The sequence below is a fragment of the Petromyzon marinus genome, chromosome 47 (genome assembly GCF_048934315.1).
Source record: "Petromyzon marinus isolate PM22_M1 ecotype Great Lakes invasive population chromosome 47, UKy_Petmar_22M1.pri1.0, whole genome shotgun sequence".
Classification (NCBI taxonomy): Eukaryota; Metazoa; Chordata; class Hyperoartia; order Petromyzontiformes; family Petromyzontidae; genus Petromyzon; species Petromyzon marinus.
Window position 1 is genome coordinate 2,394,810 of NC_133713.1, and position 25,043 is coordinate 2,419,852.

The 25,043-nt window shown below is 50.1% G+C and overlaps 1 protein-coding gene across 1 annotated transcript; it reads left to right on the plus strand.

The window, feature by feature from the left end:
- Nucleotides 1-2,065: 2,065 nt before the first annotated feature.
- On the plus strand, nt 2,066-24,879 carry LOC116952561 (uncharacterized). The gene is made up of 4 exons (XM_032972017.2): nt 2,066-4,135; nt 9,262-10,294; nt 11,506-11,821; nt 14,702-24,879. Exons 1-4 carry the CDS (start codon nt 3,503-3,505, stop codon nt 15,171-15,173), a joined length of 2,454 nt encoding a protein of 817 aa, XP_032827908.2. The 5' UTR covers nt 2,066-3,502; the 3' UTR covers nt 15,174-24,879.
- Nucleotides 24,880-25,043: the final 164 nt, after the last annotated feature.

Below are 25,043 nucleotides of genomic sequence, written 5' to 3' on the forward strand. Positions count from 1 at the left end.
TCGAAACGTGTGATGTTGTTTCTAAATGTGGAGGGAAAAACCCGCAGGACCCAGAAACAAATCTACACAAACACAGAGAATTGCAAACTCCAAATATACAGCAGGCGTCAGGGTCGGGATCGAACCCACGACCTCCTGTATACCAGGCGAGGTAGTTAACATCTCACCACAGTTGTCTGTCTGCATCTCTGCTGCTGTCAGTTTGATCAAATTTGTTGTGATGGTGGCCTAAAACAAGATGAACCACAATGCAGTTCTTCTTTCTTTGCATGTGCACAAAGGTTGTGTGTGGGGGTTTTTCCTTTAATACATTTCGGGTGAGTGGTTTGGAAACGTATTGGTTGTAGCAGCAAAAGCCATGGCCTGTTTCGATCACTCTGTGTGGCATCAGCAGTGCGTAGCCTGGTAAACACGTGCCGCTGCTGTACAACATTGGTCCGGAAGCAGCATAGGCTGATTGAGACAAAAAATGTATTTTATCTCAATGCGGAGAAACCAACAACGATAATCCGTTATTTATTTATATTCACACTCGCATCAGAACATCAACAGGCCGATGCACACATCTTAATAGTAAACTGAAGACAGAAACCACGAGTGCAATTGTGGCCATGCAATGCTAATATGGACCGTATATAGTAAACGCATATAGACCCACAGAGATGCATAGAGACTCGTGGAGAACCATAGATACACACAGAGACTCGTAGAGCTGCACAGAGACTGAAATAGTTCCTGTATATAGATACCCACATAGATACATAGAGACTCGTGGAGACCCATATATACACATTGACAAGTTTCACGATTACGTAGCCACCCGTGCTAATCGGAGGTGCGGGGAAGGACAACAAACGAAACAATTCCAAAGAAATACGTTTTCAATCTAGATGATGATTTAAATGTGCACAGCTCCAGTTGCTTCCTAATATCAGAAGAGCGTTCCAGACGGCCACAGAAGCGCATCTGAAAGCGTCGCGCGATGACGCGGTGACCGACGTCTTTGTTCCTCCCATGGCCGGCCAAAAGCTGTGGGGGGTGGGGCTTTAAGTCTTCCTCCCGCGAGTCACGGTGGTGTCGTGACACCGTCGTGTTTATTCTCCGTTGTTAAACCACAAACATCAAGTTTAACAAAAGGAGCGTCGTTAAATATTTACTCGGCTTCCACGCACGCACGCATCGGTGTGTCTGCGTCTTTGGGGAGTGGCGGCGTTGTTGTTTAGCGCGCTACGCTGCGAACCCGAGAGTTCGATTCCTGCTCACGGCCAATAAAAAAATATTTGAAGCGGTCCTCGGCTTCCCCTAGGTCGACTCAGCCTTAAATGAGTATCTGGTTCGGTGTGTAAACATCAGTACTGGGGAGACAAAGGCGGCCGGGCGTGGTGCTGGCAACCCACCCCCTCGTGTGCCGTGTCAGCCTTCATAAGTGCTCGTTAACAGCACTTGCCCCTACAGTCTGTTACAGGATAAACGGGGATCTTTGTCTTTGCGTACGTGAACACGTGCGTCACGGGGTGTATTTGAGTGACAGACACACGCGTACTCTTCAATATACATACAATGCTCCGGACAAAGATCCCCCGTATAGCCTTTAACAGGCAGTTGGGGAAAGTGCTGTTAGCGAACAGCACCTTTGAAGAGCGGAACTGCACACGAGGAGGCGGGGTGGCCAACACCACGCCTGGCCGTCTTTGTCTTCCCAGGCATGATGTTTACACACCGAACCAGGCTCTCACATTTTAGGCTGAGTCGACCAAGGGGAGGCCCATCACCGGTTTATTTATTCCCCACTAATATTATTGGTCGTGAGCGGTAATTGAAATCGGTCGTTGGAGTCGTAGAAGAGGATGCTAACCGCTGCGCCACCGCTCCCCACCATACACACAAACATATCCCCCGTGCAGCCGATGTCTCCAGACTGCTGGTGCAAGTGTCATTAGCGAGCACCACCTTGACAACCGGAACGGCACACAAGGGGGATGGGTGGCAAGCACCACGCCCGGCCGCCTTTGTCTCCCCAGTGGCGATGTTTACACACCGAACCAGATACTCATTAAAGGCCGAGTCTACCTAGGGGAGGCCCAGGACCGGTTCAGATAATCGTCGTCGTGAGCGGGAAACTAGCGCGGATCAACACACAAACACTTCCAATATACATACATGAGCCCACACACACACTCGCAATATACAATGCAATGAGCCAGACGAGGACACACACGCATACATTTACGCACTCGCCACTTACAATACACGTGCCAATTGCCACTCACACACCTCACCATTCGACCGTATATAAGCCCACCGGCTCTGCCCCCAATCCCCCTTTGCGGTCTGGCCCGTTTCGAGGGACACTCGGGAGTTCGCATGGCGTTGATCGCACACACACACCGCGCATTGCAACACCACCGCTAGTCGTACAGGTTGGACTCTCTGATAGTCGTGCTTAGACTAGTTTTTTTCCACCCAGGTATATATATAAAAATGTTTTCGTAACTCTGCACCGCAACGACACCCGGCCCGTCATCATTGCCGCCTGTGTCTGAATATGTGATGCGTGATTGACTCTGGTGATGGGATGTGGGCACCTATCGGCGAGTCGTTTGCACGTGGCAGTGAGGATTGACGTCCCGGGTGTTGAACGCCCGTAAGGGTGCGATCATTGCACATTTAACTCAAAGCGACTGCGTTAGTCGGCGCTAGTTAGGTGGTTTAGCCACGTACTGACACCCACACACACAAACTAACAAAGACCCCTTCTATAGACTTAAACAGACTGTTGGGGCAAGTGCTGTTAGCGAGCACCAGTGAACACACACACACTAAGACACACGAACACACAAACATCGACACTCACACAATCTCACATTAATACACAGATACACAAAAACACACTTAATACATACACATTCACACACGTATACATACACCTATACATTCACACCCTAATACACACACGAATATATACAGCAATATAAACACACACTCGCACTCACATATGCACATTAATACAAATACGACGTTGTCCCCGTGTAGCCTACACAGGTCGTTGCGTAACAAGTGTTGTTAGCGAGCACCTATTAAGGCCGGAACGGTGCACTCACACCCCTAAATCACAAAACACGCACGCCTAGCACATCGCACACCTAATATACCGAACACACCACACACATCGAACACCACACATACCGAACACACACACACACACCACACACACAAACCACTCCGAACACACACACCGCACACACCACACACACACACCACACACCACACACACCGCACACACACACCACACACACACCACACACACCACACACACACCACACACACACCACACACACCACACACACCACACACACACCACACACACCACACACACCGCACACACACACCACACACACCACACACACACCACACACACACCACACACACACACACCACACACACACCACACACACCGCACACACACACCACACACACACCACACCACACACACACCGCACACATGGCGCGTCGTGTCCCGCACGTCGCGCGTCTCCTCGCCACCGCCTTCACCATCGCCCTTTTCATCCTCACCACCACCACCTCCACCACCTCCGCCGCACGCGCGCGCCCGAGAGCCCCGAAGCCGCCGGTGCCACTGATGTGCGCCGGGCCGACGTGCAGCTGCCACGACCTGGACGTGAAGTGCGAGGGCCAGGGCCTCGACGACCTCTCCCGGCTCGGCGCACCTCCGGAGGGGCCCTTCCGCCTCTTCCTGCAGCGCAACGCGGTGCGGCGGCTGCCCGCGCTGGCGTTCGCCCGCCTGCCTGGGCTCAGCCTCCTCAACCTCGCCTCCAACGGCCTCGCGCACATCGCCGAGGGCGCCTTCAGCGGCCTCGCCGAGCTGCGGCGCCTCCACGTGAACCGCAACGCTCTCGAGGAGCTGCGCAACGACACCCTGCTGGGTCTCAGCTCCCTCGAGTACCTGCAGGCGGACCACAACCTCCTGCGCAGGATCGAGAGCGGCGCGTTCGCGCGCGCGCCGAAGCTCAGCGTGCTGCTGCTCAACGACAACCAGCTGGAGAGTCTCCCCGCGGGACTCCTGCAGAGCTCCGCGGCTCTCACGGCCCTGGACCTCAGGGGAAACCGCCTTAAGGTGAGCGTGGGAGACGGACGATGTCCGTCCGCCTTCCTGCGTCGCGTCGCGGGGTGGACGTTTGAAGAGAGCGTTCACAATAAGGCAGCGGCAGTAGCAGGTTCGACGCAAAAGCCAAGGCGTTAAACTGAGCAGGACTGCCAAGTTGGACGGTGTTTAATGGTCGATATTAGGGAAGACACTGGAGCTGTGGACCTTTATACTCAATTCTATCTCGGGGATCTGCCGAAACCGTCCGCTGACCCTGTCAGGCAACTTGGATCCACCAAAATTCGGGCACCCTGAATGGTACCAAGGGCAACTCGGCGTTCAGACGCCTCGCCTCAGTCCTTCAGGCTCGCCTGAAAACCACATCATTTTCTCATGCGTGTCCGTCTGTGTAGGGCTGTTTCACTCTTAGTTTTAAAGTTAAGGGGTTTTACTGCGATTGTGTTGTAAGCGCTGTGAGGCCTTGCGTGAATGGAGCTATATACAATTGAGTTTCACTTACTTTACTTACTAAATCATCTCGATTGAAAACTAATTTCTTTAGGACTGCTTTCTTTGTGTTTAGTTTGTTGTCCTTCCCAACGCACCTCCGATTCGCGCGGTTGAATACGTACGAAAGAAGTTCAACATGCGGCACATACATTGCACGGGCAAGATGCTCGGTTGAGTCGGCCGCTTGGTTCACCAGAACACAACGTGGTTGGACTGGGTGGGCATCCATCAGTAAACTAAACCAAGGCCGTACCCATGGAGTCAAAATTGGGGGGGACCAAATCTTCCAGGGGGTCTAAATTTTAAAACGAATTTCCTGCCTAAAATATAAAAAAATTAACTAACACATAGGATGGACTTTTTATTTATTTTTTTACAATAATCTCTAACAGTGTATTGTATTACATGGCACCGTTTTTTTCTTTTTTACCTTTTCTTGTTTCATTGTATGTAATGGCAGAGATTAGGGGTTAATAAAGTACAACCATAACCACAATCATATAAACAGAAATACATTTTATCGCAAAATATTGGGGGGGGGGGCATTTTGAGCATGTTTCAATATTGGGGGGGGGGGGATGTGTCCCCCCCCCCCAATATATCTTATAATTACGGCCTTGAACTAAACTATGTTTTATTTTACCAGGTAAGGCCCACTCAGCTATACAGCTCTTTTTCAGAAGCGACTTGGCCACAAATGATAACTCAACGAAGTGGCTTATTATCATCACGTTACATTTTATTGCAGCCAAATACTCTAAACGCGTGATTGCTGATTCTAAATGTGTAAGGGGAAAACCGGAGGACCCGGAGAAAAGTCCACGCGACCACGGGGAGAGAGAGACACGCAGACTCCAAATATACAGCAGCAGGCGTCAGGGTCGTTATCGAACCCACGACCTCCTGTATACCAGGCGAGGTGGTTAACATCTCACCACAGTGGTGTGGGCCCGATAGATTTTGCACCTCACCATCGCATTTACAGTTTAATTGAGTCCCCCGATTGTTCCGCTTATGGAGAAAATATCCTCACACCGTCTTCTTCTTCTTCTCCTGACGTTGCGTGATGGTGGTTGTCGTTGGGACGCGGGTTGTTGAGAGCAAGGTCCCGACTGTCTTCAGGGCAGCAGAGAGACAGACACCAGCGCTGTCCCTTCCGTGGGGTTCTCGTGAGGGTCAGCCGCTGTGTTCCCCACGTCTCGTGACAGAATCAGAATATTTATTTGTACTTGAGGGATCCGATGAGCTATGAAGCTTTTTGTTCACAGATGTTCAGTAGGGGGCAGGTCAGAACGTTACAACAACAAACAAGACACAAACACGATAGGAGTGCAAAATACAGGAAAGGTGAGCAAATCACTGAAAAAAGGTAGAAATTAAATTGTACTACTTGTATCTTACCAGGAAAAGCCCACTGAGCTCTTAGCTTCCTTTTCAGAAGCAGCCCGGCCACAAATGATAGTTCAACGAAGTGGTTTATCACGATATAGCAGCCAAATACTCTGAACAATTGAGCGGCACGAGGAAGACAATGTCTCCTCCACGTAAAAGAGCATCTCTTACTCATCCCATCAGCCACACGCACCGCCTTCTGGGACTCCATTCATTTCAGCAGCATTGATTCATGGCAAGCAAAACTCTTGCACCGGTTTCGACACACAAGTGTCTCATCAGCAGAGTCAAGCTCAATGCTCGAATCGATGCTGGCCAACTGGTGATGTTACAGGCAACGACTGGTTTTGACACATAGTGTCTCGTCAGTAGAGTCAAGCTTGACGCTTGAATGATCGCTGGTGAAGCTACCGAACTTACAGGCAAGGACCATCTCTCCTTACCCCATGAGGTCCCAATTCGACGCAACATTCGACGGCGATACACAACTCAACGACCACCAACGTTGTTGAGGAGATAATTTAAATAACGAGATACACGCAGACAATGACTCCTTCGCGTATCCGTCTCTCTACATAAACCCATCAAAGTATTTATTTACACGTTCCATCAGCCGAGAGGCGTAGTTAACGACATTATCAGCTCAATCGGTCAGGTGGGGCCCCCAATATTTGATTTGTCTCTCGTACGGTCGCACCGAGAGGCTTTTATATATCGAGGCTCCTCTTGCCCTCATCACATCGTCGTTCCACTCACGGTCTCGAACATTTCACGCTGCAGGGGACGCTTCGTCTTCGCAAAATGCGGCCACTTCTAAACGGAATCATTTTCATGCAGGACACAAAATAAACGGCGTTTACATATGCAGCTGTTGTTCTTATTACCCGCTTTTATTTAACTCACTCTGTCTGTTGTTGTTGTCGTTGTCGTATCCTCAAATCTTGTAACTAAATTTTAACCCACTTCCCAATGTGGTATCGACTGCAAACTCCGTATAGTTACATATTACTGATGACAATACTAGATTCTATCACACACAAAATATTTTTAAACAATCTTTTTACACGCTTTCTATTAACTCACTGCTGTTGTATCCTCAAATCTTGTAACTAAATCTTAACCCACTTCCCAATGTGGTATCGACTGCAAACTTGGTATACTTATGTCATACTGATGACAATACTATATTCTACCATTAAATAAAAACATTTTTAAACAATCTTTTTTATATGTTATGTTTCGGCTTGGGTCTGATTGTCTACGCTCAACTCACGTTGGCTGTAAATGACCACGGTCGCCTTACGTTGTGGCAAGCTTCGGGGCCACTTCCTGGAGTCGTGGAGATCTTCCATTACCAGTACGGTACATTTCATTAAAGCGTGTTTTTAAAAAAAAGTATCTTTAAATATTATTTTACACTGTTGTTGAGAAGACAAATCTCACGGTGGTTGTCAAGGGTGGGCCTCAACTCTTCACTTTGGCCACCGGGGGGGGGGGGGGGGTTGGGGGGGGCAATGCATCCCGTGCCCCCCACGCGAAGTTCGCCGCTCCATTAGCTGCAAGCACTTGGTCTGCTGATCTGTTTCGTTCGTTGTATATTTTCATCATGAAGGTGGTTTTTTTTTGCATTTGGGTTAGATCGCATAAGTATAAATGTGTCGTTACCACAGATAATTAGTAAGGTTTGTCACATAAACAAAATGTGACAATTAGTTACTAGTTCAGCACAACGGTGTGTTGGAGAGTAAATTCACAACATTTACAATTTGAGTACTGTGGCGTTTTCTCGGTAATTACATCCAGCATCATTCTGCCAGAATTCTGACAAAGTCGCCCGATGATGTTGGATGTAATTACAGGTGAAACATCATACTCACGAGTCAACGACACGTTTATACTTATGCGATCTAACCCAACAAAAAAAAACTTTATTGTGAATAATATTTGTATTCACCACGACGCTGGTGATTAGTTCTAGGTGAGAGGAAGGGTTGGTTTCAAATTTTCCGAGGTTGTTTTGGTCGAAACCAGCTGGGGAGACAACTTGGGAGACCAGGGATGGGTCTCGTTCGCAAGAGTGACCCACTCGGGTCACCACATTGACAAAAGGAAAACATAAAGGTACAGGAATTAAGCAAAATATAAATAATATTAAATAATCATGACTACCAATGTCGTGCATGTAAAACGTGTCGGTTCCACGATCGATGGTATGATTCACTAATTCAGTACGTTTAGGAATTGGCACTGTCGTTCTTTGAGCAGAAGGCGATTATCACGGATGGAGGCGCTGCTCTGTTTCACAGACACAGGCTGCGGTGGTTTCACAGTACCAGGCGATGTTGCTGCTGCCGCATGTGATGCCAATTGAGTAAATTGCGGTGTAATTGTTGACATTTGGCTAATTTGAAACGTCGTGATGCCAGCACACGCGGGCTTTCCTCGTTCAAATAACGCCACTGGATCTTCAGAGTGTTCACTGTGAGTGAAGCAGGAGAAATACACCACCACCCCTGCCACTGCCACAGTATATTACCAGGCGGCCTGCCACATTCGAACCGCGAACCTCTGAAATGAGCGGCAGAATGCACGACCACTGGGTCTAACTAAAACTATATTAACTTTTATTTTTATTTTGTCCAGGTAAGGCCTACTGAGCTGTAATGCTCTTTTTCAGAAACGACCTGGCTATCACAAATGAGAGCTCAACAAAGTGGCTTGTCACGTAGAAATTTATAGCAGCAGCCAAATACTCTAAACGCGTGTTTCCAAATGACCGGGAGAAAAATCCACGCAACCACGGGGAGAGAGACCCGCAAAACCCAAATATACATAAGCGTTGGGATCGGACCCATGTCTCCTATATACAAGGCGTTGGGAGATAACATCTTGTCACCGGGTCAGTTCCTGGCGCGGGTGGCTCGGCAGATTGTTGCATCTCAGGGTCATGAGAGATGCGGAGGCAGCCGTCATCCAGACTGCGGAGTGGGTGGGATGATAGGGGAGGGGTAGAAGAGCGAGTGAGTGGTAGGGAGTAGAGCGAGATTAATCCACATTGGCGCGATCACTCAGGCACTTTGTGACAGGTGCGACCACTGCTTGTGATTTTGGCGGGTGGTGATTATGTCGTGGTAACGCATGTGGCGTAGCTTTGCTGATGATGGTGTTCAATGTTGATGCTGGCAGTGTAGTTGATGACGATGTTTTTGCTGATGGTGACTTGTTGGCGGATGATGATGACGTGTGTCCTGTAGGCTTTACCGTTGAGCGGAATCCTCGATTGCCTGGGTCACCTGGCTCAAGTGCAGCTCTCCAACAACCCATGGGACTGCTCTGCTTGCAGCCACGACTCCCCTCATATATCCTCCTCATCCTCCTCGTCATCGTCGTCATCTCCGGTGCTCCCCCTGTGGGACTGGCTGCAGCAGAGGCCTGAAACAGCACAGATGGCGGCGGGCTCTTTCGACTTCCCACGGTGCTGGTGGCCTCCGTCGCTCCGCAACGCGAGCCTGCGCGACGTTCCCAGGTCCCACCTGGCTTGCCCTGTGGGCCTCCAAGCACCACAGGGCAAATCCTCTCCCGCCGAGGGGGACGCCGACGGGCAGCAGCAGCGGCCCCAGCGGCCCCAGCGGCCCGACGCCTGCCCGGCCGCATGCCACTGCAGCCCCTTGACCGAGGAGGATCCCGGCGTCGCCGTCTTCTGCCGGGAGCGCGGCCTGGCCGCTGTGCCGCGGTTCTGGCCGACGCAGGCGCCCGATGCCAGGAGGCTCGACCTGAGCTGGAACCTCATCGAGGAGGCGTTGCCCGACGACTTCGAGGGCCTCGGCAGCCTCCTGGAGCTCGACCTGTCCCACAACCGCGTGGCGAGCCTGCGCCCCGGCACCTTCTCGCGGCTGCGCTCCCTCCGGCGCCTACAGCTGAGTGGCAACGCACTCACCAGGCTTGGGCCTGGAGTCTTCGCGGGCCTCGCCTCACTCGCGTTCCTCGACATCGAGCGCAACGCCATCCGGGAGGTGGGCGCCGGGGCGCTTGCTGAGCTGCCCGCTCTGCGGCAGCTGAAGCTCGCGCGCAACCTCCTGCACGAGCTGCCGCCGGCGGTGCTGCGGGGCCCGGTGGAGCTGGCGCGCCTGGACGTGCGCGGGAACCGGCTGAGCGTGCCGCCCGTGCGGGGCCTGGGCGCCGCGGTGCAGCTGGAGCTGCGCGACAACCCCTGGCACTGTGACTGCGTTGTGCGCCACGCCGTCACCCGATGGGTGACGGCGTGGAGGCAAGCGGCGCCGCAGGGAGGTATGGGTACTGCCAGACGCGGTGGTGGTGGTGTTGGAGAGAGAGGTGGTTGTAGTGAAGTTATGGGAGAAGGTGGTGATGGTGCTGTTGGTGAGAATGGTGGTGGTGGTGGTGGTGGCGGCGGCGGCGTGTATGGGGAGCGGTAGTGTAATGGTTATCGCGCTGCGCTATGAACCCAGTGACCCGAGTTCTATTCCCACTCATGGCCAACACCAGTGACGATTATCTGAATCGGTCCTGGACCTCTCCTGGGTCGACTCAGTCTCAAATAAATACCTGGTGTGTTGTGTAAAACCTTGCCACTGGGGAGACAAAGGCCGTCAGGCGTGGTCCTGGCCACTCACCCCCTCCTGAGCAATACTGACCTCAATAGGCACTCACTCACAGCACTTGCCCCAATAGTCTGGTAAGGTTATAGCGGCGATCTTTGTCTCTGTCTGTCTTTGGTATGAGTTGTGGTGGTGGTGGCGGTGGCGGTGGCGGCGGCGGCAGTTGTTGCATTGGTAGTGATGGTAATGGTGGTGGTAGTGGTGTTTAGGGACGTGACCTTTTCCACTGTCGACCAAACCCACACAAATCTCAGTCAGCATGATGTCTATTATCAGAAAGGTGCAGTTTACTGTGATGAGGCTGAACACAGCCATACTGACACCAGATCTCGGTACAAATTAATGCCAACTACAGAGGTGACCCGAATGGTGGTGGTAGTGGTGATGGTGGTGGTAGTGGTGGTGGTGTAGGTAGGAGCGTGGTGGTGGTGCTGATGGTAAGAGTGGTGGTATCGGTATAAGTAGGAGCGTGGTGATGCTAATGGTAAGAGTGGTGGTAGTGGTGTAGGTAGTGAAGCTGGCAAGCAGTTGGATTTACAACTTACACATGGATCTATAGCTGCTACTCAACTCGTATTCTCCCTATTCTGCGGCCGTCTGGAACGCTCTTCCTATATTAGGAAGCCACTCCAGCTGTGCACTTTAAAATCTAAAACTATATTCGTGAGAACTGCTGTTTAGTTTGTTGTCCTTCCACCGCACCTCCGATTAGCGCAGGTGGCTACGTACGGTGCGAAAGAAGCTCAACGTACATACGTCGAGCATGAGAGAGAAACAGAGTAGAGAGAGTAGAGAGCTGTCTCCATGTTAGTGCTGGAGAAGTGTGGAGACCTCTTCCCCCCTCACGCACTCACCACCACCACCACCACGTCTCCCCCGCAGCTCTCTCCACGATGCCTCCCGGCGTGAGCGGCGCTCTCTGCGAGGGACCCGCCGCCATGGCTGGCCGGTCCCTGGCGTCCCTGCGGTCCGACGAGCCGTGCGTGGAGGCTCCCACCTCCACGACCCCTGCTCCCGCCGGACCCCACGCGGGGACCCCCCGAGCGCCCGAGACCTCCTCCTCCTCTTCGTCGTCACCTCCTCCGGCGGCCGGGCCCGAGGCCTCGCTGCCGCTGCACGTGTTCGTGGCGGGCGTGGTGGCCGTGTTCATCGTGACGGCCGTGGGCACCGCCGGGATCTTTGTGCTCGCAATGCGCAGGTGTGGTGATGCTGCGCGGCACGGTGGGATCTGCGATGACAATAATAACAATAACAACAATAATCTAACCCTTTCTCGTTTCGAGACGACTGCAAGTTGCAGGGTGGGTAGTATCCCGTTCGCCGCCGAATCTCAGAACGTGCAAGCGGCTCAGCATTCATTTTATTTTGAGAGGCAGAGCGCCATTGTTTTTAAAGACATTGTACTCACCGCAGAGAACTGTAGCGACACGACCGCACTATGATAGCTGGCGCCAAAACTGTACCATGCCCTCCCGCATTGACTTGTGGGAGCCTCGTTACTAAAAAAGTAATTTTATTTTAGTCCTTTTTACAGGAAAGGGTTAATAATGTTTCAACTTGTAAATTGGCGCCGCTGCTGCCGCACGGTATTCACTCGCGAGGAGAAACCATAGATTAGAGGCAAGGTCGTCTCACAGTGAGGAGCCAGTGCTACCAACTATTGCCCAAGTTCTGCTGTCCTCTATATGTTAAGGTGTTGTCAGCCAGTTAACGAGTGTTTACATGTGGGAGGAAACCGAAGCAGCTGGGGAAAACCCACGCGTGCAAGGGGATAGCACTCTTCCCCACACCGATCGAACAGGTGGAGTCCACACTTTGCTGTACCGCCTTCCCCTGGCGATCCTCCTCGACGCTCACGGGAGATACTTGCACAGTGGATTACATGCCTAAAAATAAACTATTTTTATTTTACCAAGTATGCCCACTGAGTTATATAGCTCCTTTTCAGAAGTGACCTGGCCACAAATGATTGTTCAATGAAGTGGCTTATTATGTGGATATGTACAACAGCCAAATACTCAGGATCGAATCCACAACCTCCTGTATACCATGCGAAGTAGTTAACATCTTGCCACCGTGGGACCTGAAGCCACCACCACCCGGCTGATTAGGCCAAGTAACGATCTGGCCAAGTTTTTGTGGCATTGCAAGCATTTAACAATGCAACATGTTCACACAAAAACCCACAGATCCTTACCCGTGAAATTCAAATGCACGTATCGTTAGCTCAAGCGTAAATACTAATCCATGTAAATGTGAACATTGCGAGTAGGCTCACACATGTTGAACTTCTTTTTCACCGTGTGTAGCCAACCGTGCTAATCGGAGGGTCGCGTCACTTCTAGAGGCATCGCGTGACATCGCGACTTTGCCCAGACGTGTAGCGCGTAGGGTTTTGGCAGCTGCTTGTAAATCCATGCGTTGCGAGGGCTTCATCCCCTGAACCTTAGCCACCAACGACTCGCTGCATGCGGCACGTTCGCGATTGTTGCTTCAGCTCAGCTCACCAGAGGATTTGGAGAACAATTCTCACAATCAAGATTTAATAATCCAGCATCCAGATCACCTTATTTTTTTGATTCTATAAATATGTAATACCCTGAAGTAGGTTTATTGTGGCAAGGCATACGTTGTATTTCAGTGGTAGTGCCTTACCCCAATAAATCCCTACTCCGAGAAAACTAGCAGAGTTGCGAGATATATCAATTGAGATGTTAACCCTTTCCCATTCAGATGACGTATGTGCATGTCATTGGCTTTCCTTCCGATTCTGTTCAAATGAGGTATGTTTACGTCATCAGAACGGAATCGAATCAGAATGCAATCAGAAGTAAAAAGCAATGTGGGAGGGTCGTGTGGCGCACTTTGGCACCAGCTATCGTAGAGTGCGGTCGTGTCACTACAGTACAATGTCTTTAAAAACAGCAGGGCTGCGCCTCTCTAAATCAAATTAACGCTGAACCGCTTGCGCGTTCCGAGATGAACCGGTGAACGGGACTTATCCTGCAACTTGCAGATGTCTTGGAAGTGGAAAGAGTTATGCTCAGTGCATAGCACAAGCTTGGAACCCTGTGTGCCACAAAAAGGACTGATTTTCCTCCCGACCAACAGCAAAGATGTAGTGGAACTCAGACGCATTCTGGTGGTGATTCCACTGAGCTGTTGATGAGACTGCAGTCATTACATTTGGTTGTGAGGCTTACGTTGGGTGCACTGCAGTTCGGGCATTTTGAGTCAAAGTGCTCATCTCCCATATAAGAATAGGTTTTACCATTTCTGGCAACAATACTGATGTTAAGATGTTAAACACCAAACAGAAACCTTTTGCAAGGAATCATGTCTGCATCAACCATACGTACTTGTGGTAAACATGCAAACCAAAATCATGCTCTGGTAGTATATGCATTGTCTTTAAAACTGATTGGTCAACACCAGAGACAGCTTTCTTTAGAGCCTAGTCTCAAACAGAGTTATACCAGAGCACGTCAAAAGCCGAACAGCACAAAGACAATGTACTCTCAGGACATTGAGAGCTCGGGTTGAGCAGCTACATCATGGGACCTCCCTTTCCAGTATCAAAATATAAAAATAGGTTTTACCCTTTCTGGCAATGAAACAGGTGTTATTTTGTTAAACACCAAGGAATCATACTTGTGGTGAACATATTACCAGAGCATGTTTTTTCATTGGATGATGCTCATCTCCCATTTACAGCCCTGCTCAGAGCCAGTGGTGGAAATTCCGCATTCCTATGGCCGGGATGAGTCTGTCCATAGGACAACCACCGTTGACTTCCCCACGAACCTATTTTATCGACCCTGGAGGTGATGAGTTGAGTCAACCCATCCAACCCATCCTTTGAACTCGTGACCATTCTGATTACCAGCTGCTCGCTCTTCCGCTGAAATCTTTTCTTGTAACTTTAGCGCAGCAGCGCGCGGAACATAAACACGATAAAGCGTGTGAAACACGCTGACAAAGCGAGCGTGACCTGACATCGCGACGATCGCCACATTGCGAAACGTAATATCGCAGTCGTGCAATGCTTATCATGCGTAAAACACTCTCGGGTTCACAGGAAGCAGCAGAAGCAGCAACGGAGTGGGGGGAAGCACCGAGAGTCCATGGTGGGGGGCGGCTGCGGCGGCGGCAACAACGGCAACAAGGGCTCGGGAGACGCCAACAACCGTGGGCCAGGGGGGGCCAGGGGCACGCCGACGACGCCGACGGGCCGGCGCGGGGCAGGAATTGAGGAGGCGGCCCCCTTCCAGGGCCGTGTGGTGCACAACCCCATCTACAAGCCGCTCCTCGTCAAGGGCTATGGCGACGGAACCGCCGATGGCCTCTACCCGGGCCTGCTGCTCAAGCACCACGAGCTGCACGGCGCCGCCCGCGCCCTCTGCCCCACGCCCCCAACGCCGTGGGCCTGGGCTGGGTCCGCTGTGGCGGTGGACGGGGGCCCGGGGGCACCGGGGGTCGTCCCGGGGTACGGCGGCGGGCCCTGCTCTGGGCCTGGGTCGGTCCCCGCCATCACTTGGCAGAAGCTGTAGAAGGGCCATGGGGGCGGTGGTGGTGACGGCCGCGTCTCCTCCTCCCACTGCCCTCCACCCACCACACCTCTGGGCCCTCCGGTGTTTCTCTCCATCATTTATAATCAACGTCAAGCGTTTAGAGTATTTGGCCACTGCTATAAATTTCCACGCAATGATAAGCCACTTCGTTAAGCTACCATTTTTGATCGCCAGATCGCTTCTAAAAAAGAGCTAGGTAGCTCAGTGGGGCCTTACCTGGTAAAATAAAAAAATAGTTTACAGTTTAGTACAACCTGCAGGCTGCCTGCGCTCATCTCCTGCTGGTTTCGTGTTGGACCGGTGACGCGGTGGGCTAGCGGGTAGTGCGCATTCTTCACTCGTCGCGTGAGGCTCGCAGTTTGAATCTTGCAGGCCGCCCCAGGTTATTACCGCGGGAATATTGATAACAAAATGTAATGCGCTGTCTACTTCACTCGAGAGCGACGTCGTTCGAAACATCTAGGCTATTGCGTGTTGGCATCAACGGTCCAAAATTTAAATTGATTTGAAAAATTCGCCACATAATCAAATCGCCCCCTCCACTACTCCATTTGGCTGGAAGAGCCGGAGAGTTTCCCGAGTGATTTCATCTTCTCGGGCTGCACCCTCAATCCTACATCGCAATTCAGGCCAAGTGGAAATATACAAATTACGCAGTGAGAGCTGAGCTTTTGTTAACACCCGATGATGCTCGTTGTAATCTCCAAACTGTTCTTCCTCCTCCGGTTTTGCTGAAAAGACATAATTTGGCACATTTCCCCATGACATGACAATTTCATTGGCTGTCACCCTGTGATGGAGGCTTATAGTTAAATTTGACATCATACCAACATGATCCAACCCAAAATAAACTACGAATTATAAATATCTGGGAAACAATGTGTTCTCAGTTGAGCCGCATGCTGAGAGTTTCTACTCCCGAGCCTCCACCTCCCACTGCTGCTATTGCTGTGGGGTGCCTCGGTGGCGAGATGTTAACTACCTCGACTGGTAGGCAGGAGGTCGTGGGTTCGATCCCAACCCTGATGCCTGTATATTTGGAGTTTGCATGTGCTCCCCGTGGTGGCGTGGATGTTTCCCTCCACATTTAGAATCAACATCAGGCATTTAGAGTATTTGGTTTCTATACATTTCCACGTGATAAGCCACTTCGTTGATCTATCATTTGTAGCCAGATCGCTTCTGAAAAAGAGCTATGTAGCTCAGTGGGACTTACCTAGTAAAATAAACATATTTTAGTTTATCCTCAAGGGTTTCATCATTACTCAACTATATATTAGTATTGGTTAGTATTCGTTATCATTCACCTCATGAACATGCCGCATGCAGCGAGTCATTGGTGGCTAAGGCTCGGGGAACGAAGCTCTCACCACGTGGATCTACATGCGGCTGAAAAAACCTACGCGCTACACGTCTGGACAAAGTCGCAGCGTCGCTTGATGACTCGAGAAGTGACTCATCGGAGAAACGTGCCCCTCCAATGAGCACAGTTGTCTACACACGGTGCGAAAGAAATTGAACATATATGCGATGCAGCTCACAATGTTCACATTTACATTAATTAGTATCGATGCTCGAGCTAACGAAACGTGCACTGGAACGTGACGTAGGTTTTTAGGTTTTTTGTGTGAACATGTTGCATGGTTCCATTGCGAGAGACGGCGGCAGCTTGGGGAAGCCTTCATCCAGCAGTATAGTTTATCGTGGCTGATGATTGTGACGTTACTATGAATGTAGCCTATAGCAGCTGTTGTACCCGTAGCTACACCACTGGAAGGGAGAGTGGAGAGAGAAGGATGCACTGTGTTCGCCTCCAACCTCGAGCTTGGTGGTAAAATTAGGGCAACACAGGTACACGAGAGTTAGCTTGAGTTGGCTATACTTGGGAGTTGAGGCGTGAGAGCCAGGGGAAGGGCCGTAGTGTGGGCTAGGCTGGTAGGGCCGTGGTGCAGCAGGAGTCGAGTCTGCTCGGCTCGAGTCCTCCATCCCCTAACCCCTCCCCAGCAAACATGCCAACACGGGGTTAACGTTTGCATGTGGTTGGGATCGTTATTCCAAAGTTTCCTAAACGTTGGCCCCTTATTGCCAGCTTTGCTCCTTTCACACGTTTGTTCGTTGTGCACTGGTGCCATTCACAGCAGCGCGAGGGTTTCGCCGGGGTCGTGTTACCGGCAATGGTTGCATCTGGCTTTGGAGCGAGCAAATTCAAGTGACATATATCTCCCCGGCACCAATCTGTCAGCTGCCGCAATTCAACTGTCAGAATTCCAAGGTCTCTTGGTGGAGGCTACTCTACGGATAGGATAACCGCAGTTGACGTCCCACAAAGTGCTATTTGTTTTAGGTACCCCACACTGATGATAGGCTGAGCTGACCAGCCACAAGCAAAATTTGAATGTGTGACTTACGATGTTGATTTGGGTGCTCCGAGCTGAGCTGGCCTGTACTGATTGGGCCCCCATGGCTACTCGGCATTTGCCCACGTGGCCACTCATCTACAAACGTAAATATAAGCCACAAGTGCCCAGTTTTCAGTCAACGAGATGTGACGCCTGTGGCTTTGATTTAATTGACATAACTCGGTGAATCTTCTTCTTTGTGCTTCTAAAATTTAACAAAAGCAACGTGGTTGTGTTTTTTTTTTATGCGTAGAAGAACATTTACGTTTAATTTACACACGCAAAGACCAAGAGTGCACGACGTCGCTCGCATTCGGCAGTTTAAGTTTATAAGTTTGTCGAGTGCAGTTCAGAGATCAGTGCAGCAGCATTACGGCTGTCAAGACTTCACTTTATTTTTACATCTTTGTACCCAAAGTGGCTTACAGCACGGGAAGGGAAGTCGATTCAAGGATAGAATGCGTAGGAAATGAGAAATGGGGATGGGGAAGGGAAGCGAGAATAGACATAATGGGATAATAAGAGTAGGGTGTTAAAGGATTAGAGAAACAGAAGCGATGGGGATTAGGAAAGATGAAGAGGCTGCGTAAGGGCCTCGACGCTGTTGTATGGAGGAAGCGACGTCCATTTTCACAGTGGGCGGCGGTGGGGAAAGGGGAGGGATCCAGAGTGGGGGTGGCCACACAGAAGTCACGTGAGGCTTGAGGGAGTTCACATTTTCAGTATATATGTAGAGATGTGGATTCATTTATAGGATACACAGCCCTGTGTTGTTGGAGGATGTAAAAAACGTGGTGCTTGTTTCCTTTTGTCAGTGCTCGTCCAATAATTTATCTGGATAAAATGAACAGCTTAGTTCCCAAACGCGTTCTTTCACGGGATTAGTGGAGGACTCACGACCACTCCCATGCCGCTGGCCAATCACAGCTTGGGGGGGAGGACGGGCCGAAGGGAAGCCACTACAGCATCACGATGTCATGACGCAAGCCCCACCTTATGGACGGAGCACACCAATCGGGCTACGGTCTGTCTGTCACACACACCTGCGCGTGTGGTAGTGTAGCGGTTAGCGCGCTACCCGGCGACCCGACTTCGATTCCCGCTCACGGCCAACACCAGGGACGATTATCTGAACTGGTGCTTGGGCATCCTCTAGGTCGACTCAGCCTCAAATGAGTACCTGGTGTGGTGTGTTAAACATCGCCACTGTGGAGACAAAGGCGGTCGGCCGTGGTGTACGGCACCCACCCTATCGTATACCTTTCCGGTCTTCATAGGTGCTACTTGCTAGCAGCATTTACCCCAAGTCTGTTAAGGCTATACGGGGGTCTTTGTCTTTTGCAGTGGTCAGCGCGCTGCTTTCCATTCTCGGCTCATCACCAATAACAATGGCAATTATTTGAAGTCGTCCTTGGCTTCTCCTCGGTCAACTTGTGCCTTAAATGAGTACTTGGTGCAGTGTGTTCCGTGCTGGCCTTCATAGGTGCTCACTAACAGTTATTGTCCCAACAGTCCTTTAAAGGTGATACGGGGGGTTCTTTGTGCGTGTGTGTTTGTTCATCTGTTGACAGAGTAGGGGGCACACACAGCTGGTGCATCTGCCAGTCATCTCGGTTAGTCAAACCATAGCACGTGGGTCTGTCCTGTGACCTGTCAGCGAGCCTTCGACACTTCACTTGGCCTCAAAGTGCACCTGGCCTTGCACAGGCGCCGTAGTGACGTCACAGTCACATAGTGGCCAATGGCTTGTTGGTGTTCACGAGTGGTGGGAATAATGGCCGTTCGGAATGTGAAGGTTCTGCCACAGGCACTGGCAAGGCCTGTAGCTCATCGCCATGGCTAGCATCGAGTCAGTGGTGGGAATCTCGCATTCCCATGACCGCGTTTAGTCGACCCACAGCACCACTGCTGGCACTGCTGTTGACGATGACAATGAAGGCGATGATGTTGCAGATAATGATAATGTGTTGCTGCTGATGATGATGGCGATGAAAATTATGAAGAAAAATATTATAATGATAATGATGTTTCTGCTGCTGCCGATGTGCGTCTGTGTAACAATGTGAAAGCTGGTGGGTTTGCATGGGTTAGGCTGGTGTCTTTGTGTGGGTGAGGCTGGTGTGTGTGTGTGAGGCTGGTGAGTTCGAGAGCGTGAGATTTGGAATTGTATTGATATGTGTCAGTAAAGGTACGTTGAATGTTTGTTATTATAAATGTAAGGTCGCATTTTTTAAATGTGCTTTGGAGGCATCCTCCCGCTGGGATCCATCTCTGCCAGGGTCCGAGTACAGACCGACTCACGCGATTCTATATATGTCATAAGTTCAGGCTTGTCGTAACTCCGATTTCACGGGGGAATTCATACGATAAACCTCGAAATTGTGGGTGAGCACTTACGGGGCTCTCAGCACCACTCACTCGAAGGTCGATTGTCATTTTTTTTTAAATAACCGATAACATAACAATGAATTACAACATTCATATTAAAAGCATTTACAATATAAATAACATGTATAATAAATATACTTACCTCCGTCACAGATCAGCTGAAGCAAACAGGTTGCATGGGATTGCCTCAAGGCCGTAATTATAATATATATTGGGGGGGATGTGTCCCCCCAATACATCCCCCCCAATATTCGAATATGCTCAAAATGCCCCCCCTAATGTATTGTTATTAAATAGATTTCTGTTTATATGATTGTGGTTATGGTTGTACTTTATTAATCCATACTCTCTGCCATTACATACAATGAAACAAGAAAATGTAAAAAAAAACAGAGCAATGTAATACAATACACTATTAGACATTATTGTAAAAAACAAAGACAAAGTCCATGCCGTGTGTTAGTGAATTCGTAAAATATTTTGGGCAGGAAATGGCAGGAAATTAGTTTTCAAATTTAGATTTTTTTTTTCTGGGGGGGTACCCCCACACCCCCTGGAAGATTTGGTCCCCCCAATGTTGACTCCATGGCTACGGCCTTGGGTTGTCTACACGGAAGCTGATTGGTTGGTGCAGCATTTAAAAATCTTAAGCACGCCTCAAAGTTGTTATGCTGTAGTTTAATTACTTAATAAAATGGCCTGTATACACACAACAACTGCAAATCATTTAATTAAGTATTATTTTTGCTCAGTTCCATTGGTAGCCAAAAATCGTGGTGGAAATTCGTGATTCCTATGACGAGGCCCTATACCTCCGAGGGATGACCGCTGGTTATGCTCCACAAAATGGTAAAAGTTTTATCGACTCCGAATGGATGATGATAGACTGATTCAACAACTCGTAGCAGTGACGCGAGGTTCGCGGTTCAAACACAGCGGCTGCCATAATAATTGCTGCAGGAGTGACAACCATAGCAAAACACGCGCCGTCCGCTTTACTCACAGTGGACGTGAATGACCCTGTGTCAGCATTTGCAAGGGTAGGTCAATGTGTGCCCGGGCATCGTGGTCACATTTTTTGGTAAAATTGTCAACGCACATAAATCACAGGTAGAAGCACCCCCCCCCCCCGCCCCCTCTCAATGATGCACAGGGGTCACTCTTGCAAATGAGACTCATCCTAGTCGCTTGAGCTCTCATGTGATCGATGTGCCGGGGTTTGAACTCGCGACCTTCCACTTATGAGCGGAGGACTCTGGTCACGGTGCCACGGCACGTGCCTTCGTGTCATTGATCATCCCGTGCAGCTCCTTGCCTCGTCCCGCTGGCCGGAGGAATACCTCTCCCATGCCGTGCCAGTCACGACGGTTGTTTAAACTATACTTCACCACGCGTGCCACTGTTGGTAGCTCATTGGACGGGGAGACCAAGTCTCGGGGGGCTGGGGGCCAGGCATAGGCGGAGTTTGACTTTATATTTGGGGGGGGGGGGGGGGCAGGGGTTCGCTTTCTCTCTCATATTAGGAATTGCGGGTGCATTTAATTATTCGTAGTAGCTTTATTGCAAACTACTAAGAACAAGTTAATAAAGGCTTCCATTTGGGGGGCGTTGCTCACCCCTGCCCCCCCCCAAACTCCGCCCATGGGCCCAGGTCCTCAATGCATCTCACTTCTGCTCATTCTCTCTTCTCCCCTCTCTTCTCTCCTCACTCCCATCATCATCACGATCGCCCTCTCCTCCCCTAAAGTCTTGGCCTGGTCATTTCTCCCCCCCCCCACCCACCATCCTTCCTGTAACGGCGCTCCTCTTACTTCCTTCCTGCTGCTCATCTTGAGCCGTGCCCTCCTCCCCGACCGTCGTGGGAACCTCCGTTCCGGCGTCGTGTCCCTTTGCCATCCCCATCTCTTGCCCTGTGCATCGCACAGTCAGTTCCCCTGTCGCGCGGAGTTGTCATGAAACGAATTGGATATGACGCGGATGCGAATTGGATATCACGTGATTAAGTGAAGAGAACCACGTGGCGCGAGTAGGAATAAGCGGTCGTACGGCTAGCCTCGGCTTAGCATCACGCAGGGCGGGATGCTGCTAGATGCTTCTAAATGCTACCCACACGACTCGGTCTTTGTTGAGCTTGAGTACGCATCTCACGCGTTTTCGCGGACTGCGCTTTGCTCCCCGATATTATATAGTATTTATTATAACGCGATGCCCCGGGTCAAACGTGCCCTAATCTACGAGAACGCTTGAGTCATCGTGAGCCGTTGCGTTGTTGAGTAGCAGTGCGTGTTTGACCCACTCAGAGCCCCGTGCTGTGCTTGTCCGTGGATGTATGCTCAGTGAAGTACAATTTTAACTTCAGTGTCCCATTACTATTTCACAGCGCACCGTTGGCTCATTACCCCAGCCAATGGTGTAAACATTCCACATTCCTATGGGAGAGCTCGGTTCTGGCTGTAATCACCAGTGAAACGTCACAGTACTCGAATTGTAGATGTTGTGGATTTACTCTCCAACACACTGGTGTGCTGAAGTGGCAACTAATTGGCACGTTTTTTTACTTGACACACCGTACAAATTGGCCGTGTCGGGTGGTGGGTTTAACGACACATTTATATATTTTGCGATCTAACCCAAACACCTTTATTATGAATAATAGTGGTCGCGGAGGCTTCCAACGTGTTAAACTGTTAAATAGTGAAACACACACCGTCTTCCACGCACAGAGTGGTGCACTACTGTCAGGTTGTGAGCATTTTACCGAGCCTGGAGGGAGGATTGTAATGATTATTGTGGTGATGAATATTGTGATAACTGTGATGATCGTGATTGTGATAGTGATGAGGATCGTGATGATGTTGATGATTGTGATACCATTCATTGCTGGTGTTCATTTCTAACCGTGTTGATGATTGCGTTGGTTTATGATGTCAATTGTTGATGATGTCGATTGCTTTACATGACCATGAATAACGGTGATGATGTTCAACGATGGTGATCATGCTTTCGATAACAACTGCTAACCATAATTATGTTGTTTAATTATGATAATGGAGTTGTTTTCTGTAACAAGCTCATAAGTAACTCACGTATGTAACAACTATACAAGAAACATTAAGCACACACGTGTAACGCACATTATACATACACACAATACACGTGGCACAGAAAGACAAAGATCCCCCCTATAGCCTTAACAGACTGTTGGCGCAAGTGCTGTTAGCGATCACCTATGAAAGCTGGAATGGTACACGTGGGAGTGGGTGGCCACCACCAAGCCCGAGGGCCTTTGTCTCCCCAGTGGCGATGTTCACACACCGCACCAGGTACTCTGTAGAGGCTTGATCGACATAGGAGAAGCCCAGGACCGGTTCAGATTATCGTTGCTGGTGGTGGCCGTGAGCGGGAATGGAACTCGCAGCACACGAGCCAATGTGCCACCGCATCCCACAAAACACAGCACAACACACGTGTAACACACACACAACACACGTGTAACACACACACAACACACGTGTAACACACACAACACACGTGTACCACACACAGCACACGTGTAACACACACAACACACGTGTAACACACACACAACACACGTGTAACACACACAACACACGTGTAACACACACACAACACACGTGTACCACACACACAACACACGTGTAACACACACAACACACGTGTAACACACACAACACACGTGTACCACACACACAACACACGTGTAACACACACACAACACACGTGTAACACACACAACACACGTGTAACACACACACACACAACACACGTGTAACACACACACAACACACGTGTAACACACACATACACACGTGTAACACAGCACATACACACGTGTAACACAGCACATACACACGTGTAACACACACAACACACGTGTAACACACACAACACACGTGTAACACAGCACATACACACGTGTAACACACACAACACACGTGTAACACACACAACACACGTGTAACACACACAACACACGTGTAACACAGCACATACACACGTGTACCACACACAACACACGTGTACCACACACAACACATGTGTACCACACACACAACACACGTGTACCACACACAACACATGTGTACCACACACACAACACACGTGTACCACACACAACACACGTGTAACACACACAACACACGTGTAACACACACAACACACGTGTAGCACACACACAACACACGTGTACCACACACAACACACGTGTAACACACAACAAACGTGTACCACACACAACACACGTGTAACACACACAACACACGTGTAACACAGCACATACACACGTGTAACACACACACAACACACGTGTAACACACACAACTCACGTGTAACACACAACACACGTGTAACACAACACACGTGTAACACACACGTCTAACATACATAACACATACACAGCATACATGTAACACACGCAACACACATGCAACACACACGCGCGTGTACCTTTAGCACACAGCGTACGATGACATTTCACACCATCACGTAAGAGTTTATATTGTATAATGAATGCATATTTAAAATTAATTATATGGTGTGATTACGTATATATATGAGATGCATATCAAAGGTATATAAACATTGTCTATGTTGAGCAGCAGCAGCAGCACCGCCGCTGTCGTTCGCCGCATTAAACGAGACCGACGTTTTGTGACCCCGGTGACGGGTGAATCCGTACGAGTGTCAAATTCCTTGCAGCAGAAGCAGCAGCAGTAGCGACACTTCCAGCTGCCATCATCTGCCATCAGCTGCCAGTCCGTGCATGAGGGTTCCATTCGTTCGTTCGTCACGCGTAGGCAACGAGAGGGCGCGTTCACGCCCAAATGCGTGACCTCTTGCGACAGTGTTCGCATTAAACTGCTCTTTGTCTGCCCACACATCGGCGTCTCGAGTGATTTTGTTTGACCCGCGGATCAAGGTGGGGGGTGGCGGGGGACCCACGGGGGGGGGGGGGGAGCGGGGTGGTTCGCAGTCCTCACTTCGAACGACCGACCGACAACCGAAGTGAGTGAAATTTTACTGCAGCAGTTTTGGGCATCAA